Here is a 22,245-nt window from a genome sequence, read left to right on the forward strand (position 1 = left end):
GGCTCTCCTATAAAAGTCGAAAAGATCCCTAAAAGATCCCTAAGCATGTGTGACAGTATTTGTATTATAATTTCAGTAATTTAGCACTAAAATGTTCTTGAAGCCCAGGCCATAGAGCAGAAATTTTTGTCCTTACCTTTCTCCTACATTGTCTGTAAATAAAAGAATATATTTATAAAAGTATCTTCCTTAGACTTCATTGCAAAAATAAAATCTCTAAACATTATATTTGCACTTTGAAAATTGAATTTTCCAACAGATGATAGCTAACATAAAAGCAATAATATTGTAATATCCACTATTATTCAATCCATATCTCTGCATACCTTATTCTCAATGATTCCTATTAAAAGAAAAATTAAATCACAAGTCACATCTATTATAATAATAGCAAGAAGTCACTGGAAATCATGTTAAGTAGACTTACAGAATTATTCTAGGGATACTCAATTCTGATAGTGTTCCTTAACTTACCCTTGGATGATCATCACCCAAGAAACATATGTCCTACAGGTAAGTGTTGGATACAAAGAAAGACTTCATTCAGTAGCCAAAGACTGGAGAAGAGGAAGCCTTGTTCACAAATCAGCTTCACAACTCTGGGGAGTTGAGTGGCTACAGATAAATAATAAGAACAACAAGGGGGAAAGGCTGATAAAAGAGAGGAATAGTCATGTCTGTTCTGGGAATAAGCAAAAATCTTCTGCAATCTCTGGTGCTACCTCTTGTCACTCCTTTCAGGATCTGGAGTTTCTGTATTTGGTGGGTGGTAGGCACTCTCATCCCTGGAGTAGGGAAAGAGAAAGACTAGGGTAGCCTATGCCATGGTAACTCCATATTTTATTATTGTGCAAAATATTTCTTAACATATCTACGCTCAGAGCTGGGTAGAAACTGTTGCAAAGGTCAAGGTAACAAAGAGGAGATAGACAGGAAGACAAAGATGCAAAACATTTTCATCTCACTCTAGGCACCTATCAGGGGTACAAGGGAACAGTCAGTATTTTCAGGAAAATGACGTTGAAGGTTCCTGAAGAGTAAATCAGGCAACCATTATCATTACAACCCAAATATCAGAGGAGTTATTTACAGCAAAGCTAGTGGGAAACTAATAATTATTGCCCACCTGTGTGACCTCCAAAATTAGTGATTTTTAAGTTAACTTAAAAGCAAGTGAAATTAAAAGATTCCTTTTGGTTTTTGTTTTGTTTTGTTTTGTTTGTTTGTTTTTGGTAACAGTAGGAGTACTAAACCACATGTAAAATTTAGAAAAAATAAGCACAAATAGAGAATATTTAGCTTCATTAGAGAATATTTAGACCTGAAGATAATATTTATTTTTTAAAGATAAAGACAAATTCCAAACAATACTACCTAAGAACTCAATATATTAACAGTTCAAGATCACAGAAAATATGATTCTTCTGTTTCAATGCAGGATATACTTCTATATAGGAATATCCTTACATTTTAATTAATATGTTTATTACAAACATGACAACAGGAAACAGAATTATAAACAGTAAAATTCCCCCTCTTTAAGTGAGCTTTTCAGACTCTCAAAAATGTAGTCATGTGAATCCCAACATCAGGATATAAACCATTGCCAGAAGTTGACAGTGGGGAAATGTAACAAGAGTGCAATTTATTCTTTGAGAACAAACTTTGCTGCCCAACTTCCAGTGGGTTGTTTTAAACCAGACATGTCTTTCTTTTCTTTTCTTTTCTTCTTCTTCCTCATCTCTCCCTCCTTAAAAGTAAAGAGACTAAGCAAGGACTAAGACTGTTCCAATCCCCTAATAAGCTATCCTGTCCTGTATCTGAAAAAAAATATCACTTCCCACATAAATAAACTAAAAATGAGAAGTGGAAACACGTATAAACTGGAAAAATGACTCTCTCGAGGACTGCACTGAACACTCTTTTTAGCTGCTGGTAATATTTGGATCCCAGCCCTTGTTCCTCTTTTAAAAGCCTGGTTTTACCCCTGGCAGGGAGAATCCCAGCCTCTGGGACAGCAGTCTCAGTTTCTCCATTTTTCAAAACTCTTTCCTCATTATTGGATTGGCAACAGAGACAAGGACTGAGCTTTCAATATTAAAACTGTTGGGACATCCCACAAATGGCTAAAAGCAAATTCCTGGGACCTTTAAAGTGGTCCTCTGGAGATTCATGATTTCTTCCTATCGTGTCTTAGCAGACACGTGGGTAAGGATGTTTATACATGAGTGAGTCCAATAAAGAGGACTGCAAAAGTTCCCGCCCCAAGGCCGAGCATGTGCAAATATAAAAAATTGTGCTCTATATGTGTAATAAGAATTGTAATACATTCCGCCATCATATATAAATTAAAAAAAAGAATAAAAAAAATCTTTTGAAACTGTGCCCAAAATAAGGGAGAATTTTTAGACTCTATAAAGCCCACCCCTGCAACCCTGACACATGAATAAAAACTTTACCCTTTTTGTTGTTGCTGCTGATCCAAGAGCCAGCCTAGCACTGTTGGTCAGAGCTGTCTCTCCGTTTTGGCTCTAGCAGAGGCTCAATACAGTTTCCCTAGGTTTGGGCGCTGGATGCATTCACTTTCCTCCCAGACATCATGCCTACCCAGGGGAGAGGGCTGACAGTTTCCCCTTCCCTCTGGTGCTCTGGGGACGCGGTCTGCAGACCCTTCACACACACACACACACACACACACACACACACACACACCCCTCCCACCTCGAGCACTCACCGCGGACAGCGCCTGTGCAGGCTGCACTCAGGGCTGAGGGCTGCGAGCTGGATTAGGCTCCGACCTCACCTGCAGGGTCAGGACGCTGGTGGCGTCTCCCCGACCGGTCTGCTCCCCAACCTTTTACCCAGTCTGGGCGGGCGGAAGGAAGAAGACGAATGCGCCAGGACGATCATAGTAAACATCAAAAACTGAGAACCCAGTCACAGAGAGCATGCAGGGACAAACTAAAAACACTGTTTTTTTTACAAATAAGAAAAGTGAACAGGAGGTGGACCTATTGATGTGTGATTCACACAGAAGCAGCTGTGTGTGTGTGTGTGGGGGGGGGTGGGGTGGTGTGGACTGAATGAAGAAGAGACACAACTGTAACTGTCACATTTCCATGGCATTTTACAGTGTGCAGCCGTCTTAACATACTTTTCTATTATTGGGCTTCACAAAAACTGTCGTTATTATTATGCTCATTTTCTAGAAAACAGAATTCAATCTTAGGAGAGTTAATAGCTGTCCAGTATCCCAAGACACCAAGAACCACAATCATGAACCCCAGAGGCAGATATTCAGGTTGGGGTAAACAAACTCTGAGCCGAATCATCTGATTCCAAATCCAGGGGTCATTGAGGGGCAGTTGAATTGCCATCCCCACCAACTAAGGATGTAACTGACTCCTAGAGTGTACAAAACTGTCACTCAAAGCCATCTGGGATACCCAGACATGGTACAAGAGAGCACTGAGCTCCTGTTTGCTGGTAAAATCTCTGTTAACAATAATCATTCTTCAAAGCTGGAAGAATGCTGGAGAACCTGCTGCACAACAAGGAAGTCTGTTGCTTCCCTTTCGCTGAAGCAACAAAAGCCAGATTCTGAGAATTTCAAAACCAAAAGTCTGTATATTGGTTCTTAAGCACAATAGGAAAATAAGAAAGATCCATTTTTAAATCAGTGCCCAAAGCACTTTGATTTACATATTTACCTGTATCTATACTATATTTACAAGTCAAAATTTTTAAATAATTTAAATTTTTAAAAATCCCTTTAAAAACAACAAACCAACAGGCTAAAACCCCAGAATGGTGTATAGTAATCAATCCACCCAAAGTATATTCTAATTTTATGTTAGTTGAAAGTAATCAACTGAATTGTTTAGTTGGCTTTGGAGCCTCAACCTTACACTTTCATGTCAACTTTGTTCACTCAAATGGCTTCCGATCCACAGAAGGACTCTGCATTCTGTGTCCACCCCTTGGTAGAGTTGAGCAGGCAGTGTGTTCCCTGGGAACACTATGAGTTTCTCTTTTGGAGGGAGAGGTCACATCTTATTCAGTTTCATTCACATTCCATGAATGTTAAAGGGTTAGAATTTTAAATCTTTAACTCAGATCAAATATAGTTTGAGATGTGACAGGTCATGTAACACTTGAGGAAGACTGTTCTTGGTACTTTGTTTCAAGGACGACTGGTGAGGGAGCCATTCCTCTTTCTCTGATCAGTACACGTGTAGTGAGTATTGTGGATGTTAATTGTTGGCTTAAGATGAACTGCTAAACACAACAAGTGTGGATGACTACTGCCAACTCATTTGTCTTAGTAATCTTAATTATCCACATATTTTAAGGGGGAAAGAGGGCTAAGTGATAGAGAATTTATTAAATGGTATTTAATCCCCAAATAATTTAATAAAGGGTTTAGTATGTACTTTAGGAATCAGGTAAGTATTAATAAACTGCTGGATTTTCAGCCGTATAGAAAAAAAAAATGTAAGATATATTTCTCCCCCTTAAAGCTTTTTAAAAAAATTTTTCTGATTAGTTATACATGACAGTAGAATGCATTTTGACACATCATACATAAATGGAGTATAACATTCTTCTGGTTGTACATGATTTAGAGTTACATAGGTCCTGTAGTCATACATGCACATAGGGTATTAATGTTCAATTCATTCTACTATCCTTCTTATCCCTATACCCCTCCCCTTTCTTCACTTTCCTCTGCCTATCAAAGTACCTCTATTAGTCCCTAAGCCCCACCTCCTTAATGTGAATTAGCATCCGCATATCAAACATTTGGCCTTTGGTTTTTGGGGATTGGCTTATTTCATTTAGCATAATATTTTCCAGTTCCATCCATTTATGTGTAAATGCCATGATTTCATTCTTTTTTAAGGCTGAGTTATATTCCATTGTGCATATATATACAATGAAATTAAATCACTTTAATTTTCTTTTATCCATTCATCTGTTGAAGGGCATCTAGGTTGGTTCCATAGTTTAGCTATTGTGAAATGAGCTGCCATAAACACTGAAGTGGCCATGTCACTATACTACACTGATTTTAAGTTTTTCAGGTATAAACTGAGGAGTGGGATAGCGGGGTCATTTGAAATTTTCTGAGCAATTTCCTTACTGCTTTCCATGTTTTCACCAGTTTGCAGTCCCACCAACAATGTATGAGTGTATCTTTTTCCCCACATCCTTGCCAACATTTATTGTTACTTGTATGCTTGATAATTGCCATTCTGACTGGAGTAAGATGAAATCTTTGCTAGAAATGTTAAACACTTTTTTATATATATATTTTTAATTGGTTTTATATCTTCTTCTGTGATGTGTGTGTTCATTTCCTTAGACCATTTATTGATTCGATTATTTGGGGGGCAAGGGGTTTAATGTTAAGGTTTTTGAGTTCTGTATGTGTCCTGGAGGTACCTGCAGGTGGTAAATATTTTCTTCTATTCTGTAGGCTCTTCACATTACAGAAATTGTTTCCTTTGCTCAAAAGAAGATTTTTAGTTTGAATCCGTCTCATTTATTGATTCTTGATTTTATTTCTTGCGATTTAGGAGTATTGTTAAGGAAGCCAGTTCCTAAACTGACATGGTGGAGATTTGGACCTACCTTTTCGTGTATTAGGTGCAAGGTCTCTGTTCTAGTGCCTAAGTCTTTGATCCACTTTGAGTTGACTTTTGTGCAGGACAAGAGTGATTTAATTTCATTTTGCTACATATGGATTTCTAGTTTTCCCAGCACCATTTGTTGAATTCAGCAAAGTAGCAGGATATAAAATCAACACCCATAAATCAAATGTGTTCCTATACATCAGTGATGAATCCACTGAAAGAGAAATTAGAAATACTACCCCATTCACAATAGCCTTAAAAAAAAAAAGTACTTGGGAATCAACCTAACAAAAGAGGTGAATTACTTCTACAATGAAAACTACAGAACACTAAAGAAAGAAATTAAAGAGGACTTTAGAAGATGGAAAGACCTCCCATGCTCTTGGATAGGCAGAACTAATACAGTATAAAAATAGTTATGCTACCAAAAGTGTTATATATATTTAATGCAATTCCTATTAAAATCCCAATGATATTCTTCATAGAACTAGAAAAAGCAATCATGAAATTCATTTGGAAAAATTAGAGACCCAGAATAGCCAAAGCAATCCTTAGCAAGAAGAGTGAAGCAAGAGGCATCACAACACCAGAACTTGAACTATACTACAGAGCAATAGTGGGAAAAAAAATGGCATGATATTGACACCCAAACAGACCAATGGTACAGAATAGAAGAAACAGAGACAAATCCACATACATAGAGTTACCTCATATTAGACAAAGGTGCCATTAATATTCATTGAAGAAAACATAGCCCTTGAAGCTTTTTATCAGTTAATTATAGGAATTATATAGTACATTGAATCTATGATCATTTGATTCCAGCATAAGACGGTACATGTTAAAGTGCTGATGTTTCTAATAAATGTGCTATAGCAGACCACTTAGGAAAGAAGAAGCACTGCTATTAGATATTTGTTAAGGGTCCACCTTGTACTATATGAATCTTAGTTATTACTATTTACACACCAAAAAGTACTGTGGTGTAGTTAAGTATTCCATCTTACAGAGGAAGAAACTGAGGATCATATTGTTTAAGCCACCAAACCTGCTCAGGTGACACAAGCAATAAGGAACGTCAGTTAATGGACACTAGTTGATTCCTTATCTTAGCCACTGTGAATAGTGCTACAATATCCACAGGCGTGCAGAGTTCTCTTTAGTGTTCTGATTTTCATTTTTTTTTTGTATATATTTCTAGTAGTGAGAATGCTGCCCATTTAGGAGTTCTATTTTTGTTTTTTAAGATAATTGCCACGTAATTAATCTCAATTTTCTGTCTGGTTTAAAGTCCATCCTTCTCAAATGTATGTTTATGATTTTTAAGTTTATATTAATACATGTGTTTATTTGCAGGGTTTTTTTGTGCCCTTTGGAATCCATATCTTCTATAATTTTGATATGAAGGAATAACTTTCCAAGGCCTCCTCTCACAAAGGATTTCTTGCCCCTCTATGTTTCCCTCTATTCTCCTGGTATTATACCACCTAAAATTATGTGTAATTTTTAAATGGAATGTTAATCAACCAGCAAGCCTAAGACTTTTATTAGTTTCACATAATTTTACTAAGCAACATGAAGAGCATAAAGAAATACAAACCATGCACTGAAAACACATATAATCCGGTTGAGAAAAATACATAGAGATTTTGGGAGTAGTGGGTGGGTACTGGGGATTCAACTCAGGGGCACTCAACAACTGAGCCACATCTCCACCCTTTTTTGTATTTTATGTAGAGACAGGGTCTCACTGAGTTGCTTATCACCTTGCTTTTACTGAGACTGTCTTTGAACTTGCCATCCTCCTGCCTCAGCCTCCCAAGCCGCTGGGATTACAGGTGTACGCCACTGCGCCTGGCAGAATATATATTTTGTAGTACATAAAGATACAGACAGTCTCTCATTCATTCATCCATTCATTCAGTAGGTAAAACCTAATTATCCCTGAATAATTTGCCCCTAAATAATTTTTCCTCCCTTTCCTGGAGTCTGTGTTTCACAGATACTCAATAAAGGCCTATTATTTGAAGCAACAGCATACATGTTATCTTTCCCTGGCCTCCCTCTTTGCCCGCCCCCNCCAGTATCTATGTTTTACAGGTACTCAATAAAGACTTATTATCTGAAGCAATAACATATATATTATCTTTCCCTGGCCCCTTCCTCTCCACCCTCCCAACTCTCTCTCTCTCTGCTCTGTAGCTGCCATGAGCTGAGTGGATTTCCTCAGCCAGGCACTTGCATGACATTTCTGCAATAGTCAGCTGACCATGAACTAGGACTTCTGAAACCATGAAGCACAATAAATCTTTTCGCCTCTATGTTTTTCTTGTCAGGTATTTTATTTTGGTCACAGTGATGAAAAACTAACCAACACAGCATTTGCAAAGCATTTATATCAAGTCACTATCAAATCACTGTTATTAGTTAATAAAATATAGTGGGTGTGAGAGAACATTAGGCATAAAAAAGAACTACATGGGACATGTTTTGAATGACATAGCAACAGCACTCATAATAATTCTAATGATAATGGCTTATGCTTTAGAAGCTACTATGTGTTAGATTAAACTTATTTAATCTTTACACTAACCCTCTAATCCACTCTGCCCCTGCCTCTCAAGTCACATACATGTATGCTTCAGAAAGAGTTTTCATGTAAAATAAAAATCCTACAGAATACATATGGCATGGAACCAATGGACCCTGTTGCTGTTAGAACTGCATCCCACATCTATGACAGCTATGTGACATCACACGGGTCATATAAATCAAGGTAACTCCTGGACCCCCACATTCCTAGAGTATTAATAATAAGCAAAGTTACAAAGGAATTGCAGTATTTAAGGAAGTAGGAGGCAACAAATCTGGAAATAATTTTTCAAAACATTTCTGTACTAAGTAATGTTAGAGGGCAGACTTTAAGCAATACAATTTCTAAAGCATTTAATTGTTTGAGTTGTCAGTAGTAATTTTTAACACTTATAGTTGTTTCACCAGACAGAGAATCTACAGAGCTCTTGTGCTGCCATTCCAGAAGTGGTCTCTGATTCACTTTTTAAGGCACTTATACACTTTTATTTTTTTCAAAATAGTGGATAATAACACAGTACAGTGTTTTATAGCTGCTTCATTTAATTTATTATGAACAAAATTCTATTTTATTAAATGTTCTGTAACAAAATACTTTCTGGTCTCTTCTTAGAATTCCATTGCATAGATGAACAACAGCTTATTTAAGCAATATTCTATGGATTGTTTAATGTAGCCATTTGTCAAGGATACACTATTAATAAGCAGCATTCTAGTGAATACCTGTGCAACCAATATTTATACACACAAAAGTGTTTGTTAGAAAAATTTCTAAATTTGGCAAGGTGTGGTGGCACATGCTCATAATCCTGGAGGCTAAAGCAGGAGGATCACAAGTTCAAGGCCAGCCTCAGCAACTTAGTGAGGCCCTAAGCAACTTAGTGAGAGCTTGCCTCAAAACTAAAAATGAAAAGGACTGGAGATGTGACTCAATGGTGAGGTGTCCCTAGATTCAATCCCTAGTACCAAACAAAATTTCTAAAATTAGAACATCTGAATAAGGAGATAAGCTTATATTTTTAAGATAACTGGCAGGAAAATTGCTGCAGTTAGAACTCCCAGTAGAAGTGTGTGAACTTTTATCTCCAGACCTCAAGATGATGTAGAATGTGTTGTTTTGAGGTGAGAAAGAGCTCAATGGCAAAGTGCTCATTCAGCATGTCTGAGGCTCTGGGTGTCCTTCCAGCACAGCAAAAGGAGAAAAAAAAAATGTGACAGTTCATGTCATTATATTGTTTAAGGAAAAATAGCCTTTCCATTTTGAAAGCTAAATAGGCTGAAATGACAATGACACAGTGGCTTTGGCCCTCTTGACTGAAATTTCCTGCAGTGAGTGAGATGTGTGGGCTGCATGGAGCACTCCACTGGCAGAATGGTGTCCAAGTTCAACAATATGCTTGGGAGACTGCTAGATGGGGAGGCCAAGGTCAGTGGTCATGGGCTGGAAAATACCTGATGGGTGAACAAGTGTTTTATAGATAAAAATATATGTTGGTAAGCTGGGGTTGTGGCTCAGTAGTAGAGCACTTGCCTACCATGTGTGAGGCACTGGGTTTCATTCTCAGTACCACGTATAAATAAAATAAAATAAATGGTCCATTAACAACTAAAAATATTTTTAAAATATACATTGGTGATACAGTGTTCTAGTTGAAGTATTGAAGAAGAGAAAAATAAATTGTTCTCTATTCATACCATTGTTTATATTCACCATCACTTTCAAATTGTTTTCCTTTGAAACATATTCACTCTTTGATTCTATAAAACATCAGGGTAGACATATTTTAAAATCCTTCCCCTAAGATGCTTGTCTACCTCTATAACCACAGATCAAATGAGAATCTGGAGGTGTCACTCAGTACCCCACACACTGGCCCTGCCTTTAATGGAGGGTATAATTAAGTGAACAATTATTCCAGGGACTGAGAATTACTGTTATTTGCTCTAATAGATTATTTGGCCCCTGAATGTCCTAAGAAAATTACTATGTGCCAGAGTATGCATAACCCCACCAACAACACCTTGGTTTCATTTCCCTTATTAGGATAAAAGACTGGGTTGTGACAGTGAAATCCACAGGGAGCAGCTGGGTAGGAAGAGCTGGAGCGCTGGGAATCTGATGATGCAGCTTCCCAGATAAGTCACCGTCTAGGCACACCTGCGGGACTCAATGGTCAACCTTGTCCCAGAGGATCCTGCCCTTCCTCCTCCCAGTCCACAGAGGGTGCAGAAAGTGGAGGTGAAAACTGGAGCACTAATATCCATGCATTGTGGTAGAAGAGAATGGAAACTTTAGCAGTTTAAGAGCTGACAGGCTGTGGTTTTGCAAGCTGACACATAGCAGCTTCACTTACTGACATTTAACCATAGAGGTTTGTAGCAGCTAATAAGTATCTGTAAGAAGATAACCACTGTAGGAGAAGCAGGAAACAAAGTATTGGGGACAGAACAACCCCCCTTTAGGCTTAGTGCAGTAAAAGTCCCTAAACTGTCTGAGCTGAGTCCCTAGGCTACTGACAAGCAGAGTGTTTGTATCCATATAAGTAATATAGAATACACCCTCCAACAGAATTGCACCAACTCCCTTGCCTTGATACACACCAAACTTGCTTATGTATAAAAGTCAAAGCCTGCTGTACTTGGGGCTCAGACTTTGGGAATTACCCCTCAGGGCTATGGCTACTCATAAAGTGTTGCTTCCAGGTCTTGGTGTCCTGACCTTCATTTTTCCATACAATATAATGGTGGTTGGTGTTTGTGTTCCTGAGGGACAAGAAGGCAGTTGTCCCAATAACCATAACAATTATACTATTTATACACTCTGATTAACATATTACACTCATATTAACATATTACACTCATATTAACATATCATGCTCCTCTTTGTGGCTCATTGTTATCTTCTGAACATTATTTATTTTATATAAACTTTATATAAATTTTACTGGTGGATCAAAGTTTTTTTTTCTTTTTCTCATATGGAAATCTAGATATGAATATTGAGTTCAGGGAGAAAACAACAAACAAACAAAACAAAAAACCTTGAAAAGTGTACTTGAAAGGGTAAAGTTTCTAAGCTGCAAAGCCTGAGTTAAAATGTAAAGGACCAGGCATTGTAAACCTGCTTCTAAACTGCAAAGCATGGGTTAAATTCCTGAGGCAGTTAAGACAATGCCCTACTGGCCATTTAGTTGATTTATAGCCTAAGATCCTGTGCAGTCCAGCACGTACACACCTCAGGGCCTAAACCAACCAGTTTAAATGTAACCCCCTCCTTAGGAATGACCTATCACTCCAGCCTGACCTGTTCCCGCCAATGAATGTACTAATCAAGTCTAGGAGTTGTTGTTTGATTTTCCCGGGTGTAAGGTGATTTGTTAAAGGAGACTGTGATGTATGCAAAGCCCCCGCCCTCCCCAAAAAGTGTACTTAAGCATTGTTCAACCCCTGCTCTGGGCTCTGGGCTGTTCTCCCCTTCTTGAGTGGGCATGGAGCCCCAGCATGCTGGATCAATAAATCCCCTTCTGCCAACTGCATGAGTAGTCTCTTGGTGGTCTCTTCCTCCGACGCTTCGCCGGACCCTTACATACTGAGTGGTATGCTCAATTGCCATTTTTCCTGCATCTTCTCAGTTGATGACGAAGTCGCCTTTTAAAGCTAGATGGGACCTGTCAGAGAGCTTCTGAGTTTCACTTCCAACCACAAAATCTGTATTGCCATTTTCCAATGTGTGAAGGGAACTAGAGCCTGCCTTTCCCTTCAGGAGTAACTTGCGAGCTCAATACATGGTTTTCTTTTAAGAAAGGACAATTTGGGCTGGGGCTGTAGCTCATTGGTAGAGCACCCGCCTCAAACATGTGAGGCACTGGGATAGATCCTCAGCACCAAATAAAAATAAATAAAGATATTGTGTCCAACTACAACGAAAAAAAAAATTTAAAAAGAAAGGACTATTTTTATTTCAACTACTTTCCTAGGGTGAATGTTTTTTAAAAATCAAGTAGAAAAGAGCTCCAAACCACAAAATGTGTATGTAGTCATTATTCTAGAATTTATATAAATTATGCAGATTAGTCTTAGGTACTATATTTACTTGTTAGTCTTGCAGGACTAAGTGTATATCTTAATTTTATATAATATTAATACTTGTTTGAAATGAGCTGAGAAAGCAAACAAAGATGAAGTATAAGATAAAATGGTGTTTCTAACCATAGTTGAGAAAATCAGACGGATTCTTACATTGTCATTAAGTTTTCCTTTTTCAGTAATTTGCTTAGTAGTAAAACTTCTGCATTTTCTCTTTCCCATGTATCTCAATTCATTTGCATCTAATTTTAATGATATAACTTATCTAGTAGGACCAACTGACTACTTCTTTTTTAATATGCACTCAAAAGTTTTATCTCAGCAAATATGTTTATGTTAAGCAAGATATTAAGAAAGTTTTGAAATTAATAAAGTATTAAAAAACTAAAAGGTTTTGGTTTGTACTACTTGAAGAATATAGTTCTCAAAAATTATGATCAGGTACTTTAAAACTACACTTTATAATTCAAATGAAGTTAAATTTAATGAAAAGGACACTTAGGTGTTGGAAGTTCACCCATCCTCAGAAAATATTATCCAAATTTGAGTTAGTAGCAGTTGTTATCATTAGTGGAGGGTCTCCTTAAATTTCTGAGGGAAATCTATTTCTCAATACAAATAAGAATGTTATGTTTAAAAAACTGTTCACTAAAGTGACAGAGTGGGAGCTAATGGGACAAGCAAGAGAACACACAGAGTTGTTGAATAACCAATAGAAGAAAGCTTCCCTCTTCAAATGCTGTCCTTAAACATTGACAAGTGGTTCATTTAATTGGTAACATATGTCCACAATTATCTCTACTGCAAAGGGGAGCACATGGGCCTTTCCATCTTAGCTTATATTAGAAGTGAAATAGTAATACTAAGTTTCTTTAACATCTCACTCCATGGCTTCATCTCTACCTTTAATTTCTTATAAATGCATTTTCACAAAGTTCTTGATTCCTTGGCACTAAAGTTTGCATTCCAGTGGTATACAGTGTACACATTTAGTATATGTACCACCACATTGGTAAATGTAAAAAAAAAAATTCAATTTAAAATGTAGTCTTTTTGTGGCATCTCTATGTATTGACCATGTGCCATATGATGATTATGGTCACTAGAAAGTCTTCATGATACTTACTATACTATATTTTACTTCACTTGCAAAATTTTGCCAAATTATTTCTTTTTATCCTGAAGTTCAATACATTTTTCTTCTTTAGTCATGGAGAATACAGTCTCCACCTGTTCCCTATCATTTTCCCATCTGTATGACAGAATAAATTAAGTCTATAAGACAGAATAAATTAAGATGTTACACTTCTGAGTCTCAAGAATTTCATAGTTGTGCAGAACTGAACACTTTACTTTTTAAGAAAGATGATAGAATAGTAGATGTAAGAATTTCTATTTTCCAAGTGGAAACTGTTGAGTCATTTGTCTTTTATCAGAAGACTTTTAGTAAAGGATTAGAGTGTGAAAAAGACACCTTCTCTTTCTATTTCCACAAACGACACAATTGACACATTTCCATGTTTATTAGAAACATACAAACATCCTGGGTAGCCATTTACCTTTATACACAGGGCTGCCATGCACAGTGTCTTATTTTTAGGTCCCTCAGAAGAACAGCTCCAGACAAGCATTCCAGGCAGGGCAGATGGCTAATTTGGGAGGTGGAGGCAATGGGAACAGCAAAGTGGGAAGGACAGGAAGGTTTAAGTGTCAGTAAAGGACGTGATATCAAGCTGGCTGGCCATAGATATTTGTTGATTCTGGCAAACAGTGTAGAACACAATTCAGATTTAACCCACCTAAGGAATAGGACTTTGTGTGGAAAGCTACTCTGGGTGAATGGTAGTAATTCCCTATCCCTTCTACTAACAGAACAAACAAATAAGTCTGTTGAATGAACACAAGGAATGTGTTTCTGAACAATTTCAAATTTGAAAGGCCAATAAAAGATACTGATATTGCCAAATGAAAACTAAATATTTACTGAAAATTCTTCTAACAGTCTTTAGCATACATATATATTTAAATACTTCAAACACATGTGCACACTTTTTACTGACTTTTTACTTCATATTGTATCATAAAGCTGCCATGAGATCTTAATTTTGCTAATTGCTAGAGTAGATTAATATAAGATTATATATTATTAGAACATATGATGTCTGCATATAAAATTAGTTACAAATTTATAGTTCATATTAAGTGACAAAAACATAAAGTTTTCCCCCAAATCATCAAAAGTGATTGTTCACAGATTTTAAAAGGTCAACAAATTCCAAGAAAAAAAAATGTTCCTACTACACATATAGAAGTCCAGCTGAACCCCCAAAATAAAGAAATTTCAAAAAAGTCAGAAAAGAGATTTATGTTACACAAAAAGCACTGTGTGGCAGAGACAGCAAAACAGAGTGACACAGCAGCCCAATCTCAAATAACAGTAAAGTTCAGAGAGATAAATAAAGAAACTTTTTACAGAGCTGCACAGTAAGTTTGGGCTTTAAGTGAATGTTTTTACAAGAGTCAAGTTATCAAAAAATTTTCAGTTTATGAAGTAAAAATGCCACAATAAGCTATTAATTTATTATTGAAGAAAGAAAAATATCTTTCCCTCCAGATTCTGTGTAGCCTAAGTGCAATGTGTTTACAAAGCCTACAGCAGTGCTCACTGACGTCCTGGGGCTCCTTCACATTCGCTCAACACTCACTACTCGCCCAGAGCAATTCCTGGCCCTGTGAGCTCCATTGATGGGAAGTGCCCTGTACAGATGTACCATTATTATCCCCTATGCCCTATTTTCCCTGTATCTTTTCTGTGTTTATATATATTTAGATACAAAAATATTATTGTGCTACAAATACCTACAATATTCAGTAGCATGCTGTAATATGTGTAACCTAGGGATAGCCACACAGCCTAGGTGTGTGATAGGCTGTAGCATCTCGGGCTGAGAAAGTGCACACTATGATGTTCACACTACCGCGAAAGCACCTAATGATGTGTTTCTCAGACACTACCCTTTTGTTAAGCAACAATTGACTGTGCTTTGAAAAATGTGATTGGTTTTCTTCTCACTTGCATTATTTTTAACACGAAGTTTACAGTGAACAGTTGTCTCTAATGCCTCCATTTAAAAGTCTTTGTGCATACATCATTCCCTTGTTGACTTTTCATGGCTTCCTCTGTGGGCATATAATAGGTGTTGAGTGCTGGAACTCCAGTATATAAAGACTTTTTCCCAGAACTCTCAGGCTGCCCTCTAGAGTGACTGCCCTGTCTACAATCTCAGCACACACACAAGGACTCCAGGGCTAGCCACACCCTCAGCAGCACTGGTGCCTTCCAGCTTCCTCATCTGTTAGAGGAATGGTGCCAACGAGAGACTCATTTTATTTTGCCTGATTCCTAAAAGGGTTGAACAGTCCCTTATATGGTTGTTAAGCACCTGAGTTTGCATTTTGAAAACTGCCTACTCAAACTGTTAAAATCATATATTTTGAGCTAATGGGAAACAAGCATGTTTTTGTTCACTGCCTTTTTGTCAATTGGATCAAAGTCACCTGTGTGTCTAAGTTTCTTGCATCATATTAGCACTAATGTTTTGGACACTGTTAATATCTCTCATCCATTTGATAAACTGCCAATGTTTCCTTCATTGCCACATAGTAAAAATCCACTAATGTTTTGCCTTATTGGGTTTGGGGAGTTGAAAAGAGACATCTGCAAGATATCCAAATTCTTATTCATTAAACTTATGGTTTTTATCGTTCACATTTATTTCAGGATAAGAGTGACTCTGTGGGATATAAGGCCCATGGGTATTTTTCACCATACAATGAGCCAGTGTCAAAATTCTCTGTTAAGTCATTTTTCTTTATTAGGTCATGGTATCATTGATATAGTTCAGATTCACACATATGTGTGTCTGGTTTTGAATTCTTTTGACTTTTATATACATATATGACTCTTTCTGCATGACAATTTTTAGTACCAGGTCTAAAGCAAAATATGTTCATTGTAGGAAGGCAATGCTTCTCTTCATTTTTGTTTTTATTTGCTAACTCACTCAAGGTACGCTTATGAACCGTTTTTCTACACACATGTTAGAAAAAGGTTTAAGGGCTCCTAAAGGAAAAGAGGAGACAAATGCCACTGAAATTCAATTTGCATTATGTTGGATTTATTGGTTTGGGAAAAACTGACATTTTTACATCAAAAACAGAGTCTCCATTTACTCAGATCTTCATTTAGGTCCTTTTACTATTTCTTAAAATTTCTTAATAATCTCATGTACTCATTAATATCAATTTTTAAAAAAATATTTTTTAGTTGTAAATGGACACGATATCTTTATTTATTTATTTTCTGTGGTGCTGAGGATTGAAAGGGTAAAGTTTCTAAGCTGCTTCTAAACTGCAAAGCCTGAGTTAAAATGTAAAAGACCGGGCAGTGTAAAGTTTCTAAGCTGCAAGGCCTGAGTTAAAAAGTAAAGGACCAGGTATTGTTAAGTTCCTATGCTACACGCAAAACCTGAAATTCCTGTAGCTGTTAGGACAATACCGGAACTGCCCAGTAAATATTCCCCCTGACCATTTGGTTGTTTAATAACCTAGGGCCCTGTGTGACTTGGCACGTAGGCATCGCAGGGCCTGAACCAATCAGTTTGAATGTGTACCCCACTTAGGAGTGACCAATCACCCCCGCCTGACCTGTTCCTGCCAATGAATGTGCTAATCAGGTTTAGGAATTGTTGTTTGATTTTTCCCGCGCCTCATGATGATTTGTCCTGATGTATGCAAAGCCTCCGCCCTCCCCAAAAAGTGTACTTAAGCAGTGCTCAGCCCCTGCTCGGGGCTCTGGGCTGCTCTCCCTTCTTGAGTGAGCACGGAGCCCCAGCGCGCTGGAATGGATCCCCAATAAATCCCCTTCTGCAATTGCATGAGTCAGTCTCTTGGTGGTCTCTTCCTCTGATGCTTCGCCGGACCCTTACAGGATCAAACCCAGTGCCTCAAGCATGTGAGGCAAGCACTCTACCACTGAGCCATAACCCCAGCTCTCAATGTTTTGTTTGTTTGTTTGTTTTTACCACAATTATTTTTCACTACTATTTAATGGTTTGTTTCTATAATAAACATAGTCTTGTCTTCCATTATGTTTCCAGTTGTATATTGCTATTACAAAGGAAAATCACTCATTCTTTAATAACTTAATCTTATATCCAGCACATTTGTTGAACTTATTTACTAGCTCTGAATTTGTGTGGATTCCTCAGATTATCTGTAGCATATCTCCTCTGTAAAAAAGGACAGCATTTTATGAATGAACAGCAGTCACAGGAGAAATACTTGTTTCTGCTTTACTGGGAGAGTACTTTGGTTTGCTTTCCCCAGAAAGAAGAGCTAAGACAAAGACTTGGTTCGTGTACTTTATTTAAGAGGCAATACTGGGAAACTGGAGTAGGAAACATAGTAAGGCAGGAAAAGAAGAATGTTGATACAGAGGTGCACTGCTGAAATTTTCTCTGTAAGCAAAAGGGACTGGATTCCTTCTCTCTGAGCAGGAAGGAATGCCTCCCATAATTTCATCTGCAAAACAGGAAGTTGGGGCTTTTTTTTCCTGGACTGATCCCTGTTGGTTAAGGGTGCTCATGGGGTGTTAATGCCTGCAATTCCAGCTATACTTACACAAGAGCTGAAATTCTTTTGGATTTAGAGAAGGCCTAAGAGCAGAAATGTGGAGAGAGGTGTGGCGCAGGCTTGAGGAAGAATGCTGTCAGCATGAGGTCAGCCCACATGGAACTGCCCACCACAGATGCAACCCAAAGTGCAGGAGCACAGAGGAGATGTGACAGCACCCACTTCAGTCTACCTCTTGCACCATGCAGACCCACATATGATCATCTTAAGTCCTTCCTGTACTATTTCGGAGACTAGTTGTAATCTCTAGAAAATAATACAGAGGGTTCATGGAACTAGCTGGTTTCCACTGCTGCTACTAGTTACAGACTCTGGTCATAACTCTTTACTTCTCTCCTATACCATCCTTTCTAGAAGGTCCTCATTCTCTTTTTTTTTTTTTTTAAGGTGTGTGTGAGAGAGAGAGAGAGAAAGAGAGAGAGAGAGAATTTTTTAATATTTATTTTTTAGTTTTCGGTGGATACAACATCTTTGTTTGTATGTGGTGCTAAGGATCAAACCCAGGCCGCACGCATGCCAGGTGAGCGCGCTACCTGTTGAGCCACCTCCCCAGCCCAAGTCCTCATTCTTTGTCAGTACTTCAGCTCTACTAAGCTGTTTGCCTGGCACAGTGATTCGAATTTTCAAACCTAAGGGCTGAGTGTCTTGGCTCTCATGCCCCTACCAGCATGTGGAGCATGGAAACTCCAAGTTCCTCTATGAATTCTCTGCCCATTATGTAGCGACAACCAGAACCTGCCAGGTGACAGGGATGACCAAAATTATAACTCCATTCTGCTATTCTAGTAGTGTGAAAAACTCAAAGTGACTAAGTGACATGGTCAGATCCTATAGAACCTTTCCTTTATTTTCAGTGCTAGGTATTCCTTTATTCCCTGACTCTTTAGGATTCAGGACCTCTAATCCAGCAGGGCCTAAAGCTTCGGAGACACAAAGCATAATTGTAAAAATTAGTTAATGGAAACAATATTGTGAGAGGGCAATATTGCTTGATTCATGGACCTGAGTATTCCAACTATTGGGAACAAACTGTGTTGGTAAAGGTCTGCAAGCATATATAAACAAAAGGATTATAAATATTTTAGGTTTTGTAGGTTATAATGGTATTTATCAAAATATTTTGTCATCAAGGGGCCAAAGTAGCCATATATAAAACAAAAACATTTCTAGAAAGGTAATGCCTCCATAAGGATCTATTGCCCAAGTCAGTAGTCTACATATATGTCAGAAAAAAATCATTCAGTTATTACATGTAATCATCTTGCCACCAAGCTGCCAGATAATCTGATCTCAAAAAAAGGACAGGACCATACTGAGAACTCAGTATCAGCCCCTGCTACTGATAGCTCAAGCACCAGTAGTGGCCATCAGTATATCAGCCTTGGTGAGAGCCTGAGCTGTCACAGGACCCAACAAAAGTTCTATTCCTGCCACCTTGACATTCTGTCATAAATCCCATTGAACAAGCACTAGAGCAGGACAAAGACATCTCATAAATGAGTGGGGTTACTTTTCAAGTCTATAGGTGCTATAAATGTTAATAAAATTCAAATTTAAAATCAATGAAGATGGCTTCAAAGACTGGCACAAAGGTATATGCACTTCCTCTTCAACATCTCTCTCGACACATCTCTTTCCAGCTGTTTCTCCCCTTCCTCCCTCCCACCCCCAACATACCAAGGAATCTTCCATGGTCACAGTCTTCTTGTAGTCTTTCTTGATAGCCTGACAAGAGTAACTGGAGTATAAATAACAACTAGAATTCATTTATTCTTGTGGTTTCTTTTATTTTAAACCAAATTAACTGGCCCCTCCGTTATATATTAAATATGATAAAATATCTCATAAAATATAAACAAAATTCATAAGAATAGACACATATTCTTAAGTAAACTTTAAGGAAGTTAATGTTTTGTTCTTCACCTTACGGAAAATAAACTTACACTTTCAAAAATATTCCTGTAATGAATTTATACCATGAGTTTCTTAATACAATAAAAAGTAGTAAAAGGCAATTTTACAATAAAATGGGAGGACAAATATAAAAAGATATGTTTACAGTCTTATTAATTGAAAAAGTCTGCAATCTGTATTTGGGGTAAAAATGGGAGTTCATAACCCACTTGAATCTAATGTATGAAATATGATATGTCAAGAGTTTTGTAATGTTTTGAACAACCAATTAAAAAAAATGAAAATAAAAGTAGGCATTAATGATTTTGGTTGTTTTGGAAGGCACGCTTTGTGAATAAATACTGATATATAAGTTTCTCTCTGTGGACTGAAGAAGTGGGAACATAGGAAATCCTGAACGAGGCCTGGTTATATATTCCTGTACAAAAACACGTTCATAACACTGGTAAATCCTTCCTCATTCCTGGAAAAGGCCATTTCTGGAAATAAATGTGTACAAGTGGTGGGAGACTCTTGTGTAGCCAAAGATACACAAGTTATTAAACCCCAAGTGTAATATTTTCAGAGCTGAGAGGATGTTGGAAATAGCAAAATCCAGCTCTGGCAAGTTCTTCAGAGAGATGTCTCTTCAGGTGCTGCTGTGGTGGGCCAGGCAGGGCCAGACGTGTAGCATAGCAAGGCTCTGCAGGAGATTTGGATACAACCAGATTATATACCACTGAACCACGCCAGGAAGTGAAGTGACTTCAGAGCAGAATGTCCCATAAATGGCACAAGAGCCACATCTGCAGACCCTTGGCCCTCTACTTCACTTGTAGCCCAAAGCGTCAAGACTCTTGAGCTCTTACAACTCCAGTATGTAAGTATCAGTAAATTCCACCAACCTCAATAAGCTTATCAAAGACATGTTTTTCAGTCATCATGACTTTTCTTGTCCTAGAAATAATACTGGTTTTTCTAATATATTTTAGATCTAATACTTTCCACAATGCATTCATATATGTGTTACTTATTAAACAATGGCAGATCAGAGATTCATAGCCTATTAAAACTGGAGGACTATCAACTGGCTTATTCACTTTGAAGATGAGAATACTGATACTAGAGATATTACTAGCTTGACAAGCATTTCTAGAGTTCAATTTTCCTTTTTGACATCAATAAAATAGCCTATATTTTCTTCTTCTTGGTTACTGTCTGTAGAGATGAGCTAATATGTAATGCATATTGTTAGCTTTCAGCTTGGGTTCTCTCTTGTATAAGACAGTTTGCTGTGGTTTTTCTAAATGTTTATATTGAAAATTGTTGCTATACAACAGTGTGATGGCAGCTGATCAAAAAACTATAGAAAGTCTTCATCGGATATTTAAAATAAATCCAGGTGCTCCTTTTGAATGTAAGGGTCACTCATAATAAATTAAAGGGGAATTTAAGAATATTTTTTGAGAAATACTAGTTTTAAGTAGGTAATTGTGAGGAAAATAAAAATCATACAAGTCAAACTCAGGAGATTCTTCCACAAGCCCCAAGGTGAGAGATCGATGTCTTGGATTGTCAAGAATTCTTCACCGGTACATCTGAAATTCAATTAAAAAAAAAATATATATATATATATAGTAAATTCCTAGTATCTAAAGAAACTGATAGGTTATCCAAATCATTAGGAGTTAGTCTTTCTTATATAATAGCTAAAAGTCATTGAGTGCTTACAATTTTGCTAGATACTGTGCTAAGCAACTTGGATCTAATAGTTTAGTTATATCTTAAAACAATCCAAGGGAATATAGATATACACATTTGAAAGAGGAAGGGAGTAGACTTAACAAACTTGGCCAAGCCTACAGAGACATGCTGTAAAGCAAGTTTCTAGCCTTTTGATTCTTTCATTTACAAATTTATAATGCTGCTCTCTTCAAAGGATATATTCTGTAGGGTAAACTTTCACTGAGAGTTTCCCCATTAGAGCTAACTTCTATGGGTCACCCTCAGCTTTAACTGATGACACCTATGGCCCTTGCTAAGATGATCAAACTCCCCACAGTTCTGCTTACCCTCAAGACAGTAAACTACACAGGCTAAGAATTCTAAAACAAGGACCAAATGGGAGCAAAAGCTTCCAGCAAGTCATGTCTGTCAGCTGTTGCATCAAGACCATGGAGCACATCACAGATATTCAGCTCCAGGATGTCACCTGCAGGCCCAGGAATCTGAACTGAACTCTAGCTGGAGCAGAGCAGGATGCAGCATTTCTGCCACAGGTAGAAAAGCACCTGATACTAAAAACACCTGCTGCAGCCACAATAATTGCCTGCTGCCATTCTCG

At 37.6% G+C, this 22,245-nt stretch overlaps 1 protein-coding gene and 1 pseudogene across 1 annotated transcript in view; one reads left to right on the plus strand and one right to left on the minus strand.

Annotated features, from left to right (window-relative positions):
- The window catches only part of LOC107141308, a 303,686-nt pseudogene that overhangs the window by 201,492 nt on the left and 79,949 nt on the right, over positions 1 to 22,245 (plus strand).
- Positions 19,729 to 22,245, minus strand: part of LOC107141306 (broad substrate specificity ATP-binding cassette transporter ABCG2-like) — a 65,340-nt gene continuing 62,823 nt past the window's right edge. The window contains 1 exon segment of the mRNA XM_015484538.2: positions 19,729 to 21,499. Coding sequence (XP_015340024.1) covers positions 21,352 to 21,499 — 148 coding nt within the window. The 3' untranslated portion in view covers positions 19,729 to 21,351.

This window comes from Marmota marmota, unplaced genomic scaffold, assembly GCF_001458135.2.
Source record: "Marmota marmota marmota unplaced genomic scaffold, marMar, whole genome shotgun sequence".
In the NCBI taxonomy this organism is placed as follows: domain Eukaryota; kingdom Metazoa; phylum Chordata; class Mammalia; order Rodentia; family Sciuridae; genus Marmota; species Marmota marmota.